A 21,716-nucleotide genomic window follows, 5' to 3' on the forward strand; every position below is an offset into this window, starting at 1 on the left:
AGTTACCTTGCAGCGGGGCTTGGTTGGCAATGAGATGCAAATGCATTTAGTAATTGAGAATATTGAGCTTTGCTGTTGTTTATCTGCTGGGGTCTAATGGGACACGAGCAGGTATGGAAAAGCTGCTTATCTGCACTATAGTCTACACGCTTGGAATGAAGAGTACACACTCACACACACATAGTCTATCTCTCTCACACACACACACACACACACACACACACACACACACACACACACACACACACACACACACACACACACACACACACACAACTGTCTGGATGAGAGCCAGAAGTGGAGAGTTCAGTGGAGAGTTCAGCCAGCGTAGCTTCTGTCTGTGTGTTTCTGGACATGTGTTGACATTGTTTGACTCCCTGTGTCACGCCCTGGTCGAAGTATTTTGTGTTTATCTTCATGTATTGGGTCAGGCCAGGGTGTGGCATGGGGTTTTTGTATTGTGGTGTGTTTTGTCTTGGGGTTTTGGTGTGTATGTATTGGGATTGTAGCTAGTGGGGTGATCTAGCAAAGTCTATGGCTGTCTGGAGTGGTTCTCAATCAGAGGCAGGTGTTTATCGTTGTCTCTGATTGGGAACCATATTTAGGCAGCCATATTCTTTGAGTTTGTCGTGGGTGATTGTCCTTAGTGTCCTGATGTCCTTGTTCTGTGTTAGTTTACACAAGTATAGGCTGTTTCGGTTTTCGTTACGTTTATTGTTTTGGTAGTGTTTGTGTTTAGTGTGTTTCTTCATTAAACATGGATCGCAATAGACACGCTGCATTTTGTTCCGACTCTCCTTTGCCTACAGAAAACCGTGACACCCTGTCCCTTTTGAGGGAATACCTTCTGTCTGTCATGGATGATACCTTCTGTCTGTCATGGATAATACCTTCTGTCTGTCATGGATAATATCTTCTGTCTGTCATGGATAATACCTTCTGTCTGACATGGATAATACATGGTATTACATGGTATTAATACCTTCTGTCTGACATGGATAATACCTTCTGAAGGTATTCTGTCATGGATAGATCATGCAGCTCATCTCTGTTGACAAGAACACAGTTCTGGGAAACAGCATCATCATCTATTTAATGAGCATGCCACACTCAAACCACTAATGTGTCAGAGGAGGTGATTTAATGATTTCTGTTGTGGATTTTCACTCTGCCCTGTAAACCTACAGAGACCAACTCCATGTGCACTCACACACATCCATTCAGAGGACTATGAACACACTGTCTTGTCTAGGTATTGTATGTACAGTGTATTCTATACATATCTGCCAGGTAGGCAGCTTTTGTATGACATTGTATTGAAGTGAAATTGTATGAATCTCTTTCAGGGACATTGTCATACACAAAGGCTTGACGCATTCCTATTGTTCTGGAACCTGGAGAGAACCTGTATCTGTATGAAATAATACTGTCTTATACATCAGTCCCTATACGGCGGGAGTGTTGGTAGTGTGAAGCCGGCAGTGACAGCCTGCTGCGTTGGAGCGGGAGTCTTGAGGGTTTTTTTTGTGTGTGTGTGTGTGTGTGTGTGCAGTATGCACGCACATGTGCGTTTCTTTCGTTCATGCCTGCCTGTGTGTGTGGTGTGGTCTGTCCTAAATCTTTGTTTCACCCCCTGGAGCCCTCCCAGACCTAGCCTCCCAGTGTCCATGTCTATCCCTGGAGCCCTCCCAGACCTAGCCTCCCAGCGTTCATGTCTATCCCTGGAGCCCTCCCAGACCTAGCCTCCCAGCGTTCATGTCTATCCCTGGAGCCCTCCCAGCGTCCATGTCTATCCCTGGAGCCCTCCTAGACCTAGCCTCCCAGCGTCCATGTCTATCCCTGGAGCTCTCCCAGACCTAGCCTCCCAGCGTTCATGTCTATCCCTGGAGCCCTCCCAGACCTAGCCTCCCAGTGTCCATGTCTATCCCTGGAGCCCTCCCAGACCTAGCCTCCCAGCCTCCATGTCTATCCCTGGAGCCCTCCCAGACCTAGCCTCCCAGCGTCCATGTCTATCCCTGGAGCCCTCCCAGACCTAGCCTCCCAGCGTCCATGTCTATCCCTGGAGCCCTCCCAGACCTAGCCTCCCAGCGTCCATGTCTATCCCTGGAGCCCTCCCAGACCTAGCCTCCCAGCGTCCATGTCTATCCCTGGAGCCCTCCTAGACCTAGCCTCCCAGCGTCCATGTCTATCCCTGGAGCCCTCCCAGACCTAGCCTCCCAGCGTTCATGTCTATCCCTGGAGCCCTCCCAGACCTAGCCTCCCAGCGTCCATGTCTATCCCTGGAGCCCTCCCAGACCTAGCCTCCCAGCGTCCATGTCTATCCCTGGAGCCCTCCTAGACCTAGCCTCCCAGCGTCCATGTCTATCCCTGAAGCCCTCCCAGACCTAGCCTCCCAGCGTTCATGTCTATCCCTGGAGCCCTCCCAGACCTAGCCTCCCAGCGTCCATGTCTATCCCTGGAGCCCTCCCAGACCTAGCCTCCCAGCGTCCATGTCTATCCCTGGAGCCCTCCTAGACCTAGCCTCCCAGCGTCCATGTCTATCCCTGGAGCCCTCCCAGACCTAGCCTCCCAGCGTCCATGTCTATCCCTGGAGCCCTCCCAGACCTAGCCTCCCAGCGTCCATGTCTATCCCTGGAGCCCTCCCAGACCTAGCCTCCCAGCGTCCATGTCTATCCCTGGAGCCCTCCCAGACCTAGCCTCCCAGCGTCCATGTCTATCCCTGGAGCCCTCCCAGACCTAGCCTCCCAGCGTCCATGTCTATCCCTGGAGCCCTCCCAGACCTAGCCTCCCAGCGTCCATGTCTATCCCTGGAGCCCTCCCAGACCTAGCCTCCCAGCGTCCATGTCTATCCCTGGAGCCCTCCCAGACCTAGCCTCCCAGCCTCCATGTCTGTCCCGAATCATATGGCAAACAAGACGAATCCTGTCACATTAAGCACTAGCACAAATTGCACATCTTGGCTAATAAAAAGACAGAGAAATTGCTGCCAGCAGCTTTTCTGGAAATCTCTCCGTAATTCCTCATGAGCTTTAGTGTTACAGCCTCACTATCCAGAGATAGATTAACTTCCACATGATGACTTCCACAGTTTACTGTTGCAATGCGGCTGGCTGGCTGGCTGGCTGGCTGGCTGGCTGGTTGGTTGGCTGGCTGTCTGGCTGGTTGGCTGGCTGGCTGGCTGACTATATAAATCTAATTTGCATATGTGTAGTTCCGTCTTAAAAGCATTTGCATAAATGTATGTCACTCATAAATATTCTTCTGATTCGTATATATATATTGTATGTATATTTTATGTACTGTTAATTTCTGACTAGAACTTGAGGTTAACAGTCTTCTCACATTATAGGATAACATTGATATTTTATGTAACGTAAACTAGCCCCATTCCGTACAAATGTGCGCAACCGCGACATTCAAACGAGGCTACAAAGAAAACTAATGGGACTGTAGTATTGCCTTAACGTACAGCACGCATAAACTATTTCTGTCTTACAATCTCTCTCCACCTTCTCTCATCCTTTAGAAACAGGAAATGGACAGTGACGGGGGTAAGGGGGGGATACCTAGTCCTTTTCTTGCGTCATCACTGGAAGCAATCATAATTCTCCAAGCCGTTGTTTACTTCTGAAGATCACTTTAGCACCGCCCTAAAAACCCGATTCAAATTCGACACAAACCTTCAAATAGGTATGTAGGTAGGTATGACACAATAGGTATGACACATTATATAAACTCTTTATAGTGTTTTATTTACATTTTAGAGGCGATAAGGTGATAAGTTGGACAGATCGAGTGAAAAAAACCCGTTTTCCCACACAACATCTCTCCTTCTCACTATCACGCATTAGTTTCGCTTCCCCACCCGCCATTTTTAAAAAGACCCGACGGAGCTCATTGCCTTCTTGAATCATGCAGAAACGGGCAGCGTGGAGGTCTCGGCATGAATTCTGTTGCAAAGGGGAGAAATTGTGCTTTACAATGGTATTGACATTACAGTTGATCTGGAAGTATTACGTTTTTGGGGCGCTAAAATAAGTTAAATTGTACGGACCAAGGCGATGTACAAAAGTGAGTGAGTTTACGTTACAGTATAGGATCAAATTATAGGTTCATAATTATCTCACATTATAGGATAAAATCTATATTTTATGTACTGTAGTGTTCTCACTAGTCCATTTCCATATAACCCACTCTGCAGTCCTGTATCTGTCTCCCTGCACCATTGATCCATAGCAGGGGGTCTCCGTCCCACCCCCCACCACTGCACCACTGAACCAATCAACATTCAAAGTGGGAACCCATCTCCATCCTCCTGTCATTTACAGACTCAGTGTGGATCCCAACCAGTCACCCCAGTATCCCAGGGTGCAGTGCAAGAGCAGGCCCAGTGGGACACATCCCAATCCTGACAGCTCCACACATCCATCCGTCCGTCAAACTCTATGGTACTTCCTACAGACGGAACCCCCATCTCTCCCCTCTTCCTCTCTTTTAGAAAATATGATTGAAGCCATCCTGAGTCAATCTGGTTAAGTGTTGCAGTAGGTAGCCTGTGTCATTAAAATTGTCATTTTGTGAAAAGGCCACTGTTGAAAATGTTATTGTCAGGGCCAGTCTGTCCAAGTTACGGTGCGTCGACTCAAATGACTCAGGGTGCGCTGTGACAGCTCCCACTGGTCCAGGCAGGGTGCCACGGTCATTATGAATGCAAATACTGTAGCCGTGATTGAGGAAAGTGTCAGTCACTGGGATAGGAGGCCTAATACCTGCAGAGAGAAGGAGAGAGAGGGAGGGAGGGAGAAGAGGGGGAGAGATAATACGATCAGTGCTCGGGGAGAGCTCATCAGCATGCTCCCTGTGCTGTCACCCTAGCTGGGCCACCTTAATACACACACACATATTCAGACATGTTCTCTTACACATCTCGCTGTCTTACTTAGATCTCTCTCTCTCTCTCTCACACACACACACACACACACACACACACACACACACACACAGTATAACCTTTTCTCTCATGTCATCCTCCTGTCAGGGACTCCTCAGAATTGATTACCAGGGTTTGGGGAAAGTAGGAAAGATTATATTGGAAGTCATGCTGAAATGTGCGACTGTTGACAGATTAGGGCTTAATGAAACTATGGATTTGGAATGTTTTGAGGCTTACGCAAAAACAGAATGGCGTTACTCACAAGCATCTTCAGGCACCAAGAGGATTACACAAGGAAGAAGTTTTAAAAAACGTTATCTTTCCTTCTCAAAACTCTCTTTTCATTATACCTTATGAAAATATATTGATTAGGCGGCCAGTACATAGGCCTCATAGAAGTGATATTGTAACCGTGATATATTGTGATTGACATGTACTATTATAATGTAATGTTATGTGATTCCATCTTACCTTGAGGCAACACAAAGATCATAAAAGATCTGTAACATACGTTTCAGTTGTTTCCCATGCCCACATAAATTTACATATAGCGGCTCCCACGGAGCATGAAATATGGACTTGTCTGGCGCAATGCCCTCTGGGACGGCGAATGATTGACACATCAGCACTTCTGGCCTTAAATTTATGCATGTGTCATGATATCCCCTTAAAATGTTCTCTCGACTCCGGCGCAAGGTCATAATTTAGCTACGTCCGGTTTACTTCTCAATCCCTTGATAGCCTTGCTTGTAATTTATCCTATTGTTTTAATTAAATGGATTGCGAACGGCAGCTTAAGTGCATAGGTTTTTTAAGACAAGCAGTTTTTTGAAGAAACACAAGGTTATCTGAATTGTCAAAGTCCGCGGTGCAGTGGACTGCGGTGCAGTGGCGGACTGCACAGCACACACATAAAGACGTATCTATATAGTTGAAAAGGCTCTAAACTGCTACCGTGTGTTTAGCTGAATTGGATGGTTATACAAATGTCACCTAGAGGTGGAAGGGAGGGAAGGGAGGAGAGCTACTTCTCCACACTGGGGGAGATTACAGTACCGAGGCCCTAGAGGGACAATTTAAAGGGGTCGATGGTGTGGATTCTGTCTGTATGCAGCAGGAAAGGGTGGTGATGGTGGGAAAGCGTGACCAGCAAATTGATTCGTGATGCCAAGACGCTTTTGCTGCAATTTCAGTCAACCATCAGAAGAGCCGAGGGCAGAAGAAATGAGACGGTCATGGATTTAGATTTAGAAGTCAGAATGATCAGTGATTATGAGATTTGGGCCTGATCAAAGTCATGGAGAAGCGAGCCTCAAAGGTCATTCCTTTATTCCTTTTGAGGACTTTCTTCAAAAATAGAATCACATAGAGAGAATTTAAAAACTGCCGTCAAAGATACATTACATGTGAAAGTTGAGACAAATGAAGACCGCCGGCACTGTACCCTTTTGGGTCACAGAGTTCGAATTACGGTGTCCTTGTCCTTGTCCTTCTCCTTACTGGTCGTTTCACTTCCTCATTGAAGCCATTTAGTCTGGTCAGGGGTTCCAAGCTCTTCTCTCATATAGGATAGCGTCTGGTATGACTGGAACCTGTTCCTGTAGCCAGGGCTACTGCAGAGTCCCTACTCCCCAGCCACTGCACCAGCACACGTCTGGCCCCTTTGTTTGTTACTCTCCTGAATCTGCATCCATAATGTAGCCCTTGTTGCTGCCCTCCCGGGACTGGCTTTAGGAGAGAAAGAGAGATAGAGGGAGGAAGAAAGAGAGCAGATAAAAAGCAAGGGAGAGGAAGAGAGGAAGAGGAGACCGAGAGAGGGATAGGGAAAGTAAGGGGGGGACAGCAGACGGGAAGTCTGTGCTCCTGAGTGTCAGCACGCACAGTCGCCACTGAGGCCACGGCAAACTGTGTCAGCCCTCTCTACTCTCATATCCTAAAGCAGAGGGAAATTATCCTGAGAGAGAGAACCAAAGAGTGGGAGATAGAAAGAGGAAACGCGAGAGAGAGACATTGATTCCCCTCTCCCTCCAACAGGGATTTGTGGGGATAAGGAGCAACATTTCTCCTTTGGCTTCTACAGCCCCTCCACCCATCAAAGTCCTCGCTTCACTGACTCAGACAACTCTCCTCCACATTCTACTCACATGTCCCATTGATCCTCCACACAATGGCCAAAGCCCTGGGAAAAGCACCTACAGTATAGCCTACGAGCTACACTACAGCACTATGCTGTTGGTCTGTCATTAGATGGACTTCCAGGGCCCAGGGAGTCAGGGGCTGGAGGTGTGGGACACAGCCGTCAGTCAGCCGTCAGTCAGTCAGCCGTCCCTGGGTAGGCAGTGAGCCATCTCTGGCTAGCCTGGCTCCACTCGCAGCCTCCTCGCTCCACTGGACCATACAGGGACTGACTCGGAGCTTGGCCATGGAGGTTTGGATGGCTGCCAAGTAGTTTTTGGGGTTAGGGAAGTCAGATGAGGTCACCCCTCAGCACTGATGTAAGGTCCGTTTGGGTCCTTTCTCCTCTAATGGTTAAGGTGAGGATTAAGGGGAGGGTAAAACTGATCCTAGATCTGTGCCTACGGGGAGGAAACTTTTACACTGAGCCAGTGGGGCCCACAGAGTCTGACCCAGCAGTGCCTGAAGGACCCCACTGTGTTGTACTGTGTCTAGATCTCTGTCTGGCCTTGCTTCAGTAGCCCTCCCCTCCGAGCGCTGCTTAGGAATTCTCCAGACCTTCCTGTAGGCCTGGCTAAAGCCAGAGGTGTCCGGGGTTTATAGTGAATGCTCAGTGAATGTGCAGATGGGCTGATAGCGATTCCCTTTTCTCCTTGAGTGAGCTCTTTCACCCCTGCCTGTCTGTCGACCCTGGATAGAGTCAACATTGTAGAGAGGACACTAGTCCTTGAAGTGGTGGAGTGGAATTTCTTAAAGAATCTTAGGGTAAACAAAATGTGTGTTGTCGAAATTAATAAAATAAGTATTGATGGTTATCGATTGGTTAACATCGAAACACTTCATTAGCGAGTTAAGCAATGACCTGGTCTCAGATGAGAGTCGTAGTGCGCTTTGACTAGTAAAATGGAGCTATATAAATCCAATCCATTATTTTTACTATTATTATTAGTGTTCTGTTCCATATCTGAATCAGACATATCGGTACAATGATCATCCATTAGAGCAGTGGGCTTTTGTGTTAATCACCCTTTGTGCTTAAGTGCGTTGCATTGTTGAAGATATCAATGCAGGAGAGGCTGTTGATCTTTTGAAAATGTCAGGCTGTGGTCGACCAGCCATGCATTATTTGGATGTGGTCGCTCTCTCTCGCTCTCTCTCTCTCTCTCTTTCACTCTCTCCAACTCTCTCTATAACTTCAGAGTCCATGGTGCAGTATAACCCGATCGATCCTCTATGTCCGGCCAGGCATACATCCATACTGTACATTGATCTCTATAAGCTCGCCTTCGATTGCAGTGTACTTGCCCTCTGATTGGAAATCAACACAACCATTCAATGTGCTACAGACAGCGGTTTACAACCAAATCCCGAACGGTCTCCTAACGTTACATCTCAACAACGACCATAACGAAGAGTGCAGGTCTGGTCTGCTGTGTGCTGTAGTAGAAATCATCAATTTACTCCGTGCATGGCCGAGAACTCTTCAGAATGGTTTAGACTAGGCACTGTGGTTTAGTTATTGCTATTGTGACGCGCCATAAACTCACCGTGTTTCCTTAATGAGAGAAACGTCACGCCAGCCAATTTTGGTAATGAGGTCCAATGGAAATATGTGTCTAGTCGTGGATGGGCCATGAGTGAGACAGCAGAGAGCTGGCTAATTGAATGTGGGAGAAAGAGGACAACAAAGCATCATGAGAGAAGCATAGAGAAACCATTTGCCCTATGCATCCAAGTGTGTCCCTGCACAGCCACACACACACACACTGACACACACACACAGGCATACACACTTAGTCAATCAGAGGACACACACACACACATGCACTCTCACTATCACACACACAAACACTCACACAGGCACAGTGCACACACACACACACACACACACACACACACACACACACACACACACACACACATCCTCAGTCAGAGAAGCAGGACTGCTGTGAACATTAAATGATCATTTTGTTTTGAACCCTGTTATTGGGCTTAATGGTTCAGCAGTAAATTCTCTTCCTCTCTCCATGAAGGAAGAGTAGGAGGATTAAAAACACTTTCAATGTCATTACAGTTGGGATTTCAAAGGCACTGAAAGTCTCCAAAGCAGCGTTCCTTCACTTTGAAATCTTTCTCCAAATGTAACTGAAGCGTCATTTATTCAGGACAGCTATATTAGAAAGGGAAAGCTTCCTCACTTACAAACTTCTCTGCTGTTAGCAGACGAGTCCACATACAAAACAAGGAATATGCTTGGTCAGTGCTTGACTTAGACTTGGGTTTCTCATATAGGATGTACAGTACAGTCTTGGCCTTTATAGTGGGCCTCTGCCCAGACCCGATCCCTGCCAGATCTTACACTGCGTCGATAGGTATTTTACCTATCATCTAAACACAATCAAATGTTATAGCAATCAGGTGCTCGACGGCACAGTCGATGACGTGGCACGCAACCATTGGTATATGCTCACAACATCTGAGCAGAGGAACGCCACCATTTACATTTGACATTTGAGTCATTTAGCAGACGCTCTTATCCAGGGAAACTTACAGTGCATTAATCTTCAGATAGCTAGGTGGGACAACCACATATCACATGCATAGAAAGTACATTTTTCCTCAATAAAGTAGCTGTCAGTAGAATCAGAACAAGAAGAGGGGGTAGTACAGGAAGTACAGTACAGTATAGGCCTATATTGTGTTTGTATATGATGCTCTGGAACAGACCTCAGGGTTATATGATGATCTGGAACAGACCTCAGGGTTATATGATGATCTGGAACAGACCTCAGGGTTATATGATGATCTGGAACAGACCTCAGGGTTATACAATGATCTGGAACAGACCTCAGTGTTATATGATGATCTGGAACAGACCTCAGGGTTATATGATGATCTGGAACAGACCTCAGGGTTATACAATGATCTGGAACAGACCTCAGGATTATATGATGATCTGGAACAGACCTCGGGGTTATATGATGATCTGGAACAGACCTCAGGGTTATACAATGATCTGGAACAGACCTCAGCGTTATATGATGATCTGGAACAGACCTCAGGGTTATATGATGATCTGGAACAGACCTCAGGGTTATATGCTGATCTGGAACAGACCTCAGGGTTATATGATGATCTGGAACAGACCTCAGCGTTATATGATGATCTGGAACAGACCTCAGGGTTATACAATGATCTGGAACAGACCTCAGGGTTATACAATGATCTGGAACAGACCTCAGGGTTATATGATGATCTGGAACAGACCTCAGGGTTATATGCTGATCTGGAACAGACCTCAGGGTTATATGATGATCTGGAACAGACCTCAGCGTTATATGATGATCTGGAACAGACCTCAGGGTTATATGATGATCTGGAACAGACCTCAGGGTTATACAATGATCTGGAACAGACCTCAGGGTTATATGATGATCTGGAACAGACCTCAGGGTTATATGATGATCTGGAACAGACCTCAGGGTTATATGATGATCTGGAACAGACCTCAGGGTTATACAATGATCTGGAACAGATCTCAGGGTTATACGATGATCTGGAACAGACCTCAGAGTTATACGCTGATCTGGAACAGACCTCATGGGCCCTCATTACTTGCCTCTCAGGCCGTACTTCTTTGAGGCGTATATGATCTGGACATGTACCTACATGTACAGTATGCTCATTGAGACCAGTGTGTGCGTGTGTTCCTCTGGCGATCGTGCATCCTATCGAATCGACTGCTTCCTTCCTCCACTCAGAGCGAGGATGCCAATGCTGCAGCTTTTTACCTTATTACTGTGACTAAGAGAGGCTTAAGGAAGGCAGAGGAAGATAAGGAAGAGAGGGCGGGGGGAGTGAGTAAGGGAGAGGGAGGGAGAGAGAGAGAGAGAGGTTGACGGGGAGAGAGAGAGAGAAAGGGAGAGAGAGGAAATGAGAAAGGGAGAAAGAGAGAGGATGGGAAGGAGAGAGATGAAGAGGGGAGAGAGGAAGGGTGAGAGAGGAAGAGGAATGGAGAGAGAGGGTGTGTGTGTGTGTGTGTGTGTGTGTGTGTGTGTGTGTGTGTGTGTGCGTGCATGTTCTTCTGTGTAGTCAGTGTGATCTTGGCCTACCTAGATTATCATGTCAATAAAGGTACTCCCACTTATGTGCATATCTCCATTATCTGATGCTGGGAATTTACAGTATATTATGTACGTACACGAATAATGGTACGTTAGAGCCTGCATGACTTGTGGTATTACATAGAATAAAATGGGGTGATTTACAATCCCCGAGGAATAAAGGTACAGCATTTTTGTGGAGTTGCAAGAGGAGAATAATGATTCCTCTCAGAGCTGAACCTACCAACATGCTTAGCTTTTTTTTTGCATCAGTGCAGGTCTGTACCTGCTCTGTAGCTCCATAGTGACCTCTTGTGGACAGGAGTGGTACTGCACCATGTTGCTCCACCACATAACTCACCTCAATGGGCACACTAACTGTCACACTCAAGGTGCATCCTGCAATTCTAAGCCATTGAATTGGCCCTAGTCTCCCAAATAGCTGACGTTTAGAGGTGTTTACCATATTTCATGTAGGGAAAAGATACACATCAACCAGATTCACAACCTTTATGTTTACCTGGTTTCTGCTCCTAATAATCTGACAAGGGGGCTGCAACATGGTGGAACGTTTCAGAGCCAGAGAGAGATGGTCAAATAAATCCCTATTATCTTTGAACTGCCAATTATCCTCCACCGCTATCTGCCATCTCACAGACATCTGAGCCCCAAACCCTGGGGGAGAAATGGGGAGATGAGATGAGATGAGTGAGAACACTAATGAATGATGCTGAATCACCTCTTTGACTTTCTCAACATACTTTTAATGGCCGCTCCTTGATCAGTCCAGTTTAATATGGGCTCTAGTGGCTAGCCTCTCTGGCTCTCTGGCTTTGATGGTGTTTTGGGTTACGGTGTGGATATTGTGTGCTCACAGCACATGGCCCTACTGTTGGTTGGTATAGAAAATGTTGCCTCACTCAATGACAGCTAATGAGATAGACTGGCCGGTCTATGTCCCAGATTGCATGTACACAAGTGTGCGTCTCTGTGCCTGCCTGTAATGGGCAAATGTTATATCACCAAATGTAATATTTAGTTTACAGCACGCTTTAGTTTTTGTTCTAGCACTACACAGCTGATTCAAATATTCAACGCCTGATGATGAGTTGATGATTTGAATCAGCTGTGTAGTGCTGGGGTTTAGAGTGATCGACGCAATGTTTCGCTTGTTTAGAGTTTCTGTAATACACATGAATTCCTGTGCAGAAGAAAGACACAGCACAAATGAGAAAACAGAGTGAGAAATAAAGAGAAAAAGGCAGAATGGGGTCCCAAGTCCCCTGGGCTGGCTGGGTGGAGTTAAGAGACACTGGGCTTATCTCTCTCTCCGCCACATAAGATATGGCTGGGAAATGAGCTGAGAGGGGAGAAAAAACTCCAGCACAGCGAGAGAATCTGTCTCCTGAGCCGTGTCAGCTTACCCCTCAGCCCCATTCACTGTGTCAGTCAGTCAGTCTAGTCCCTGGCCTCTGGAGTCTATCTGCACATCACATCATCTGTGTCTGTCTGTCTGCCTGTCTGTCTGTCTGCCTGTCTGTCTGCCTGTCTGTCTGCTGGATGGAGTCAGGTGCTGCTGCTACAGATGATCAAAATCTGATGTCCATGAGATTCCCCTCCAAATGGCTCTTGGAGTAGTATAGGTGGTGGTTATAGTTGCTTGAATGTCACTCTTGATGTCAATGCTCCTTTCTGACAATCTCAGGGGGTATCGTATGATCCTGAGGCCTGAATCTCTCTGCGTCTAGTATAATGTAAAGGTTTTTATGCTTCTACACCTGCATTGCTGTTTGGGGTTTTAGGCTGGGTTTCTGTACAGCACTTTGTGACATCAGCTGATGTAAGAAGGGCTTTATAAATACATTTGATTGATTGAAAATAAATGAGATTTTATTAAGGTTAGATGAATAATAGGGATGGCGTTTCAGTACCTCTACCAGTTGTTTAAACACGAACCGCCTCTTCAATCTCGGACACATCAGCATTAGCCTGATCTTTGGGGTGGCATGCATTGTATCTGATATGCATAGCACATCACATCACTGACAGCGTTTTAACTACTTTGCTGATATGAAACAAACAGACAACCATAATATCAGTCAAAAATATCAAATTCCCAGTTTATGCTACAAAACCAATATGATAAGAGGTTTTAAAAGTAGGTTCTATTTGACTCAACATTCCATGACGTACACTAAGACATTGTTGGTAGAATAGATTAATGCAGTTCTTTGCATGATTAATATAATTCACCAATACATTTCTTGATAGTTCCAAAAATATTGCTATCAGGTTGTAAATCACAGCTGGTCTGGTACAATGTTTGCTGCCTCCATTCGGGATGCACTGTTTCAATTTCCATGACTCAATATTTTGGACAAAAACAGACGAATGTAACCAAGGCTGGGAATGTCAATACAATCAAACTAGCAAGGGCAATGATCACAAGTCAGTCATAACGTGGCTAATACACTGCTCAAAAAAATAAAGGGAACACTTAAACAACACAATGTAACTCCAAGTCAATCACACTTCTGTGAAATCAAACTGTCCACTTAGGAAGCAACACTGATTGACAATACATTTCACATGCTGTTGTGCAAATGGAATAGACAACAGGTGGAAATTATAGGCAATTAGCAAGACACCCCCAATAAAGGAGTGGTTCTGCAGGTGGTGACCACAGACCACTTCTCAGTTCCTATGCTTCCTGGCTGATGTTTTGTTCACTTTTGAATGCTGGCGGTGCTTTCACTCTAGTGGTAGCATGAGACGGAGTCTACAACCCACAAAAGTGACTCAGGTAGTGCAGCTCATCCAGGATGGCACATCATTGCGAGCTGTGGCAAGAAGGTTTGCTGTGTCTGTCAGCGTAGTGTCCAGAGCATGGAGGCGCTACCAGGAGACAGGCCAGTACATCAGGAGACGTGGAGGAGGCCGTAGGAGGGCAACAACCCAGCAGCAGGACCGCTACCTCCGCCTTTGTGCAAGGAGGTGCCGGAGGAGCACTGCCAGAGCCCTGCAAAATGACCTCCAGCAGGCCACAAATGTGCATGTGTCTGCTCAAACGGTCAGAAACAGACTCCATCAGGGTGGCTTACAGCCCAACACCGTGCAGGACGTTTGGCATTTGCCAGAGAACACCAAGATTGGAAAATTCCCCACTGGCACCCTGTGCTCTTCACAGATGAAAGCAGGTTCACACTGAGCACATGTGACAGACGTGACAGAGTCTGGAGACACCGTGGAGAACGTTCTGCTGCCTGCAACATCCTCCAGCATGACCGGTTTGGCGGTGGGTCAGTCATGGTGTGGGGTGGCATTTCTTTGGGGGGCCGCACAGCCCTCCATGTGCTCACCAGAGGTAGCCTGACTGCCATTAGGTACCGAGATGAGATCCTCAGACCTCCATGGGTTGATAAATTTGATTTCCATTGATAATTTTTGTGTGATTTTGTTGCCAGCACATTCAACTATGTAAAGAAAAAAGTATTTAATAAGAATACTTCATTCATTCTGATCTAGGATGTGTTATTTTGGTGTTCCCTTTATTTTCTTGAGCAGTGTAGCTTGCTATTTATGTAGCAAGGTAAAACATGGAGCCTAACGTTAGCTAGCTAGCTGCAAGGAGGATGTCATGTCATTGGAGAAGTGGGTGAGTGACTGACTTTTTCCCCTCATAACGTTTTCCGGTGACTATACACAGTTAGAGATGCAGGTGTTATTTGGTTAGCTAGCAAGAACTTGAATGACTGTTATTGTAGGTGAAAATTCATGACTATGGTTGATTTTCCAGTATCTAGACTGTTCTCCCAAAAGTATTGAGACAGAAAACATAGGGTTAATTAATAGACATGCATAAGCAGAGTAAAGGTTGAGTTCAGGTGAATGGACAGAGCTAGATCCATGGGAGTGTACAGACTGGGTCAACATGGAGTTAATCACTAGACATGTAAAACAGAACGGAAGCAGAAAATGTGTACTTTAGTTAATTAATATAGGCACCAAAATCCATGTATCTGTAATAAGAACCTGTTTGTACTAATCAAATATTATTAGAAAAACACTTATATTAGGAAAGTATATAAACAATAAATGAATTATTTTTTGTATTAACACAATGGCATCGCCACCATTATAATCTAAATTGAGCAGATGTGGGCGTTAACAAGCAACAATTGGGACAAGAAGATAATGGTGGCGAGAGGCCAAGGGGTGTTAATCATCTACATAGAGGGGAGTGACCATGTGTGTTGTCTGAAGGTGGAAACCTATAAGGCCTGAGGTCTGTAACAAGAAAAATCAGTTGTTCCATGGAATTGCTCGGCTCTGTTACTTTGTAATAAAGTCTATTTGAATTTACAAGCTCCATTATCTGAGAAATATTTCATTCAATATTTCCACAACATTATCCAGTTAGAATATCCCTTGCGTTTGCAAATTCCCTCTGGCTATCTATTTCAGAACAGACTTGTCTGAGTGTGTCAGAGCGCAGAATAACTGATGCATTTACGAATGTGCTACACTGGCTGAATATGACCGCTGTCAGTAAATGTAGGCAGAAAAAGTAATAGTTAGTCAAGAATGCTCTAGATAACATGTAAACAGCCTAACCAGCTCTGCTAGGGCGAGTAAAGTGGTCAGAGTGAGGTGTTCTCTCATTTGTGTCTGGAAGTAGCAAACTAGCCAACTTTAGCCAGTTAGCTTGTGTGCTTGGTTGCAGGCAAGCTGCAGAAGGACGGGAAGTCTACAATTCCCCATTGTTTATCAGTACAATTTTGACGGCCAACTAGCTGAAACAATTTGAGAGGGTTTACAGTGCATTCGGAAAGTTTTCAGACCCCTTGACTTTTTTCATATTTTGTTACGTTACAGACTTGTTTTTTTTGCTCCTCAATCTACATACAATACTCCATAATGACAAAGGAAAAAACGTTTTTTAGAAATGTTTGCTAATTTATCAAATGAAAAAGAACGGATAAATCCTTTACATAAGTATTCAGACACTTTACTCAATACTTTGTTGAAGGACCTTTGGCAGCCATTACAGCCTCAAGTCTTCTTGGGTATGAAACTACAAGCTTGGCAAACCTGTTTTTGAAATCTTCTCCCATTCTTCTCTGCAGAACCTCTCAAGCTCTGTCAGGTTGGATAGGGAGCGTCGCTGCACAGCTATTTTCAGGTCTTTCCAGAGATGTTCGATCGGGTTCAAGTCCGGGCTCTGGCGGAGCCACTCAAGGACATTCAGAGACTTGTCCCGAAGTCACTCCTGCATTGGCAAACTCCAAGCAGGCTGTCATGTGCCTTTTACTGAGGAGTGGCTTCCGTCTAGCCACGCCTGATTGGTGGAGTGCTGCAGAGATGGATGTCATTCTGGAAGGTTCTACCATCTCCACAAAGGAACTCTGGAGCTCTGTCAGAGTGACCATCGTGTTCTTGGTCACCTCCCTGACCAAGGCCCTTCTCCCCCGATTGCTCAGTTTGGCCGAGCGGAAAGCTCTAGGAAGAATCCTGGTGGTTCCAAACTTCTTCCATTTAAGAATGATGAAGGCTACTGTGTTCTTGGGGACCTTCAATGATGCAGAAATGTTTTGGTACCTTTCCTCAAATCTGTACTTCAACAATCCTGTCTCGGAGCTCTACGGACATTTCCTTTGACCTCATGGCTTGGTTTTTGATCTGAAATGCACCTTCAACTGTCGGACCTTATATAGACAGGTGTGTGCCTTTCCAAATTATGTCCAATCAATGTAATTTACCACAGGTGAACTCCAATCAAGTTGTAGAAAGATCTCAAAGATGATCAATGGAAACAGGATGCACCTGAGCTCCATTTTGAGTCTCATAACAAAGGGTCTGAATATTTACGTAAATAAGGTATTTCTGTTTCGTTTTTTAAATACATTTGCAAAAATGTCTAAAAACCTGTTTTCGCTTTGTCATTGTGGGGTATTGTGCGTTGATTGATGAGGAACAGATGTATTTAACAAAATGTGGAAAAGGGGAAGGGGTCTGAATACTATCTGAATGCACTGTACTGTTTCTTTCATGTTCTTTCATTAGATTTTAGCTCATCTTGCTCTGGCTAGCATTAGTTGTTGATGTTGTTGTTGTTGATGTGCATAACTGAGGGAGAGAGAACCTACCTTTTCGTGGTTGTTTGATCAATAGGACTGTAAAGTTCTCAAATATAAGAGGACTCTCATGGTATTTAACTACATAATTGCAGAAATCTATAAACTGTATTTTGTGGCTTTTGGCAAATGTGTTCTAATGATCTAACGTCGAACTGCCTGTAAACACACAGTCCAGTTCAAAGTGAATGATGACATGTCCTACTGCCTGTAAACACACAGTCCAGTTCAAAGTGAATGATGGCAGGTCCTACTGCCTGTAAACACACAGTCCAGTTCAAAGTGAATGATGGCAGGCCCTACTGCCTGTAAACACACAGTCCAGTTCAAAGTGAATGATGGCAGGTCCTACTGCCTGTAAACACACAGTCCAGTTCAAAGTGAATGATGGCAGGTCCTACTGCCTGTAAACACACAGTCCAGTTCAAAGTGAATGATGGCAGGCCCTACTGCCTGTAAACACACAGTCCAGTTCAAAGTGAATGATGGCAGGTCCTACTGCCTGTAAACACACAGTCCAGTTCAAAGTGAATGATGGCAGGTCCTACTGCCTGTAAACACACAGTCCAGTTCAAAGTGAATGATGGCAGGCCCTACTGCCTGTAAACACACAGTCCAGTTCAAAGTGAATGATGGCAGGCCCTACTGCCTGTAAACACACAGTCCAGTTCAAAGTGAATGATGGCAGGTCATACTGCCTGTAAACACACAGTCCAGTTCATAGTGAATGATGGCAGGTCATACTGCCTGTAAACACACAGTCCAGTTCATAGTGAATGATGGCAGGTCATACTGCCTGTAAACACACAGTCCAGTTCCAAGTGAATGATGGCAGGTCATACTGCCTGTAAACACACAGTCCAGTTCAAAGTGAATGATGGCAGGTCCTACTTTCTGTAAACACACAGTCCAGTTCAAAGTGAATGATGACAGGCCCTACTGCCTGTAAACACACAGTCCAGTTCAAAGTGAATTATGGCAGGTCCTACTGCCTGTAAACACACAGTCCAGTTCCAAGTGAATGATGGCAGGCCCTACTGCCTGTAAACACACAGTCCAGTTCAAAGTGAATGATGGCAGGCCCTACTGCCTGTAAACACACAGTCCAGTTCAAAGTGAATGATGGCAGGCCCTACTGCCTGTAAACACAGTCCAGTTCAAAGTGAATGATGGCAGGCCCTTGTGGCAAATGGGTTGTTTGCATGAGGCCTACTGTAGCTTTGATTGGCAATGGTGCACCGTTTGTGTAGACTCCGGTCCTGGACAGGACAGATGTTTTGGTTAGGTTCTATTTATTGCATTGTCTATTATTTGTCTAAACTCCACGGCCGCATTCCCATTCTATAATGCTATAGAATTTTCACAAATGCCTTAGAATACGTAGTTCCCAAACATTCTAAGAATGCTCGCTTGTCAGAAAATGTTTTTAAGAGTGTCATATTCTTTGTGGGAGTGTATATGAACAGATTTTTAATAAGATGTCATGTTGCTAAATTGCTGTTGTGTGTAGAACATCTTTCACCATGCATGCTGTGCATCATGTTTCACACTCACACTAATTGGTAGGGTGGAACAATAAGGGTACTGGGCTAATAACCACCCTTTGTGTAGAGGACGCCAGGAGTGTGCGTGGGAGAGAGTGAAAGAGAGTTCATCAGTGTTCAGGAGCATGAGGGAGAGAGTGGGAGAGAATGGGAGGAGGGATGGGCGCTTCCGAGGCAGTAGGAGAGCTTCCGAGGAGGTAGGTGAGCTTCAGATGGGATAGGGGAGCTTCATAGGGGATAGGAGAGCTTCAGAGGGGATAGGAGAGCTTCAGAGGGGATAGGGGAGCTTCAGAGGGGATAGGGGCGCTTCAGAGGGGATAGGAGAGCTTCAGAGGGGATAGGAGAGCTTCAGAGGGGATAGGAGAGCTTCAGAGGGGGTAGGAGAGCTTCAGAGGGGATAGGAGAGCTTCAGATGGGATAGGGGAACTTCAGAGGGGATAGGGGAACTTCAGAGGGGATAGGGAAACTTCAGAGGGGATAGGGGAACTTCAGATGGGATAGGGAGCTTCAGAGGGGATAGGGCAACTTCAGAGGGGATAGGGGAACTTCAGAGGGGATAGGGGAACTTCAGAGGGGATAGGCAAACTTCAGAGGGGATAGGAGAGCTTCAGAGGGGATAGGGGAACTTCAGAGGGGATAGGGGAACTTCAGAGGGGATAGGGGAACTTCAGAGGGGATAGGGGAACTTCAGAGGGGATAGGGGAGATTCACGGGTGTCTATGAGTTCAGGAGGATGTAGGTATTGGACGGTGCAGGAGAGTCTGGAGGTGTGCATTGGAACATAGACAATAGGAGACACCATCTAATAAGAATCGCCCATATTATCCATGGTACTGGAAAGACCTACATTAGTGGGCTTCACCTCACCCAGACATTTTCCCCTGCTTTACCCACCCATATTACTTCCTTACCACGACAACCATGCCTTATTTCCTATTTCCTGTCTCCACAGGAAGTCAAGTCAACCTGACGTGCCGAGCGTTCTTCGGCTTCGCCGGGGAAGTCAGTCCGCTCATCTACTGGATGAAGGGAGAGAAGTTCATCGAAGACCTGGACGTAGAGAGGTTCAGAGAGAGTGACATCAAGTAAGACACACACACACATCAAGTAACACCCTGTCACACACACACGTCAAGTAAGACCCTGTTGTAGCGCAGTGGTTAAGGGCGCTGTACTGCAGCGCCAGCTGTGCCATCAGAGACCCTGGGTTCGCGCCCAGGCTCTCTCGTAACCGGCCGCGACCGGGAGGTCCATTGGGCGACGCACAATTGGCCTACCGTCGTCCGGGTTAGGGAGGGCTTGGTCGGTAGGGATGTCCTTGTCTCATCGCACACCAGCGACTCCTGTGGCGGGCCGGGCGCAGTGCGCGCTAACCAAGGTTGCCAGGTGCACAGTGTTTCCTCCGACACAACCTGGCTACCGGGTTGGATGCGCGCTGTCTTAAGAAGCAGTGCGGCTTGGTTGGGTTGTGTATCGGAGGACGCATGACTTTCAACCTTCGTCTCTCCCGAGGGAGTTGTAGCGATGAGACAAGATAGTAGTAGCTACTACAACAATTGGACACTACGAAATTGGGGAGAAAAAGTGGGTAAAATTCAAAAAAAGTAAGACCCTGTTACACACACACACACACACACATTGCTTGAGGTCATATGGGATATACATACGTTCGTGCATGAACTGTAAAAAATCAACGCCACAGTTTTGACCAACACACTTGTGATGCTGTGGTATGTTGTAGTGTTATTACCAGGCTGTGGTATGTTGTAATGTTATTATCAAATCAAATGTATTTACAGTGCCTTGCGAAAGTATTCAGCCCCCTTGAACTTTGCGACCTTTTGCCACATTTCAGGCTTCAAACATAAAGATATAAAACTGTATTTTTTTGTGAAGAATCAACAACAAGTGGGACACAATCATGAAGTGGAACGACATTTATTGGATATTTCAAACTTTTTTAACAAATCAAAAACTGAAAAATTGGGCGTGCAAAATTATTCAGCCCCTTTACTTTCAGTGCAGCAAACTCTCTCCAGAAGTTCAGTGAGGATCTCTGAATGATCCAATGTTGACCTAAATTACTAATGATGATAAATACAATCCACCTGTGTGTAATCAAGTCTCCGTATAAATGCACCTGCACTGTGATAGTCTCAGAGGTCCGTTAAAAGCGCAGAGAGCATCATGAAGAACAAGGAACACACCAGGCAGGTCCGAGATACTGTTGTGAAGAAGTTTAAAGCCGGATTTGGATACAAAAAGATTTCCCAAGCTTTAAACATCCCAAGGAGCACTGTGCAAGCGATAATATTGAAATGGAAGGAGTATCAGACCACTGCAAATCTACCAAGACCTGGCCGTCCCTCTAAACTTTCAGCTCATACAAGGAGAAGACTGATCAGAGATGCAGCCAAGAGGCCCGTGATCACTCTGGATGAACTGCAGAGATCTACAGCTGAGGTGGGAGACTCTGTCCATAGGACAACAATCAGTCGTATATTGCACAAATCTGGCCTTTATGGAAGAGTGGCAAGAAGAAAGCCATTTCTTAAAGATATCCATAAAAAGTGTTGTTTAAAGTTTGCCACAAGCCACCTGGGAGACACACCAAACATGTGGAAGAAGGTGCTCTGGTCAGATGAAACCAAAATTGAACTTTTTGGCAACAATGCAAAACGTTATGTTTGGCGTAAAAGCAACACGGCTCATCACCCTGAACACACTATCCCCACTGTCAAACATGGTGGTGGCAGCATCATGGTTTGGGCCTGCTTTTCTTCAGCAGGGACAGGGAAGATGGTTAAAATTGATGGGAAGATGGATG

General features: G+C 45.8%; 1 protein-coding gene across 2 annotated transcripts in view; it reads left to right on the forward strand.

Annotated features, from left to right (window-relative positions):
- LOC139372447 (interleukin-1 receptor accessory protein-like 1) overlaps nucleotides 1-21,716 on the forward strand; it is a 364,639-nt gene that overhangs the window by 257,865 nt on the left and 85,058 nt on the right. For both annotated transcript variants that reach the window (XM_071112164.1, XM_071112165.1), the window contains exon 7: nucleotides 19,842-19,974. In XM_071112164.1, coding sequence (XP_070968265.1) covers nucleotides 19,842-19,974 — 133 coding nt within the window. The remainder of the gene's footprint in view (nucleotides 1-19,841; nucleotides 19,975-21,716) is intronic.

This window comes from Oncorhynchus clarkii, chromosome 18 (genome assembly GCF_045791955.1).
Source record: "Oncorhynchus clarkii lewisi isolate Uvic-CL-2024 chromosome 18, UVic_Ocla_1.0, whole genome shotgun sequence".
Classification (NCBI taxonomy): domain Eukaryota; kingdom Metazoa; phylum Chordata; class Actinopteri; order Salmoniformes; family Salmonidae; genus Oncorhynchus; species Oncorhynchus clarkii.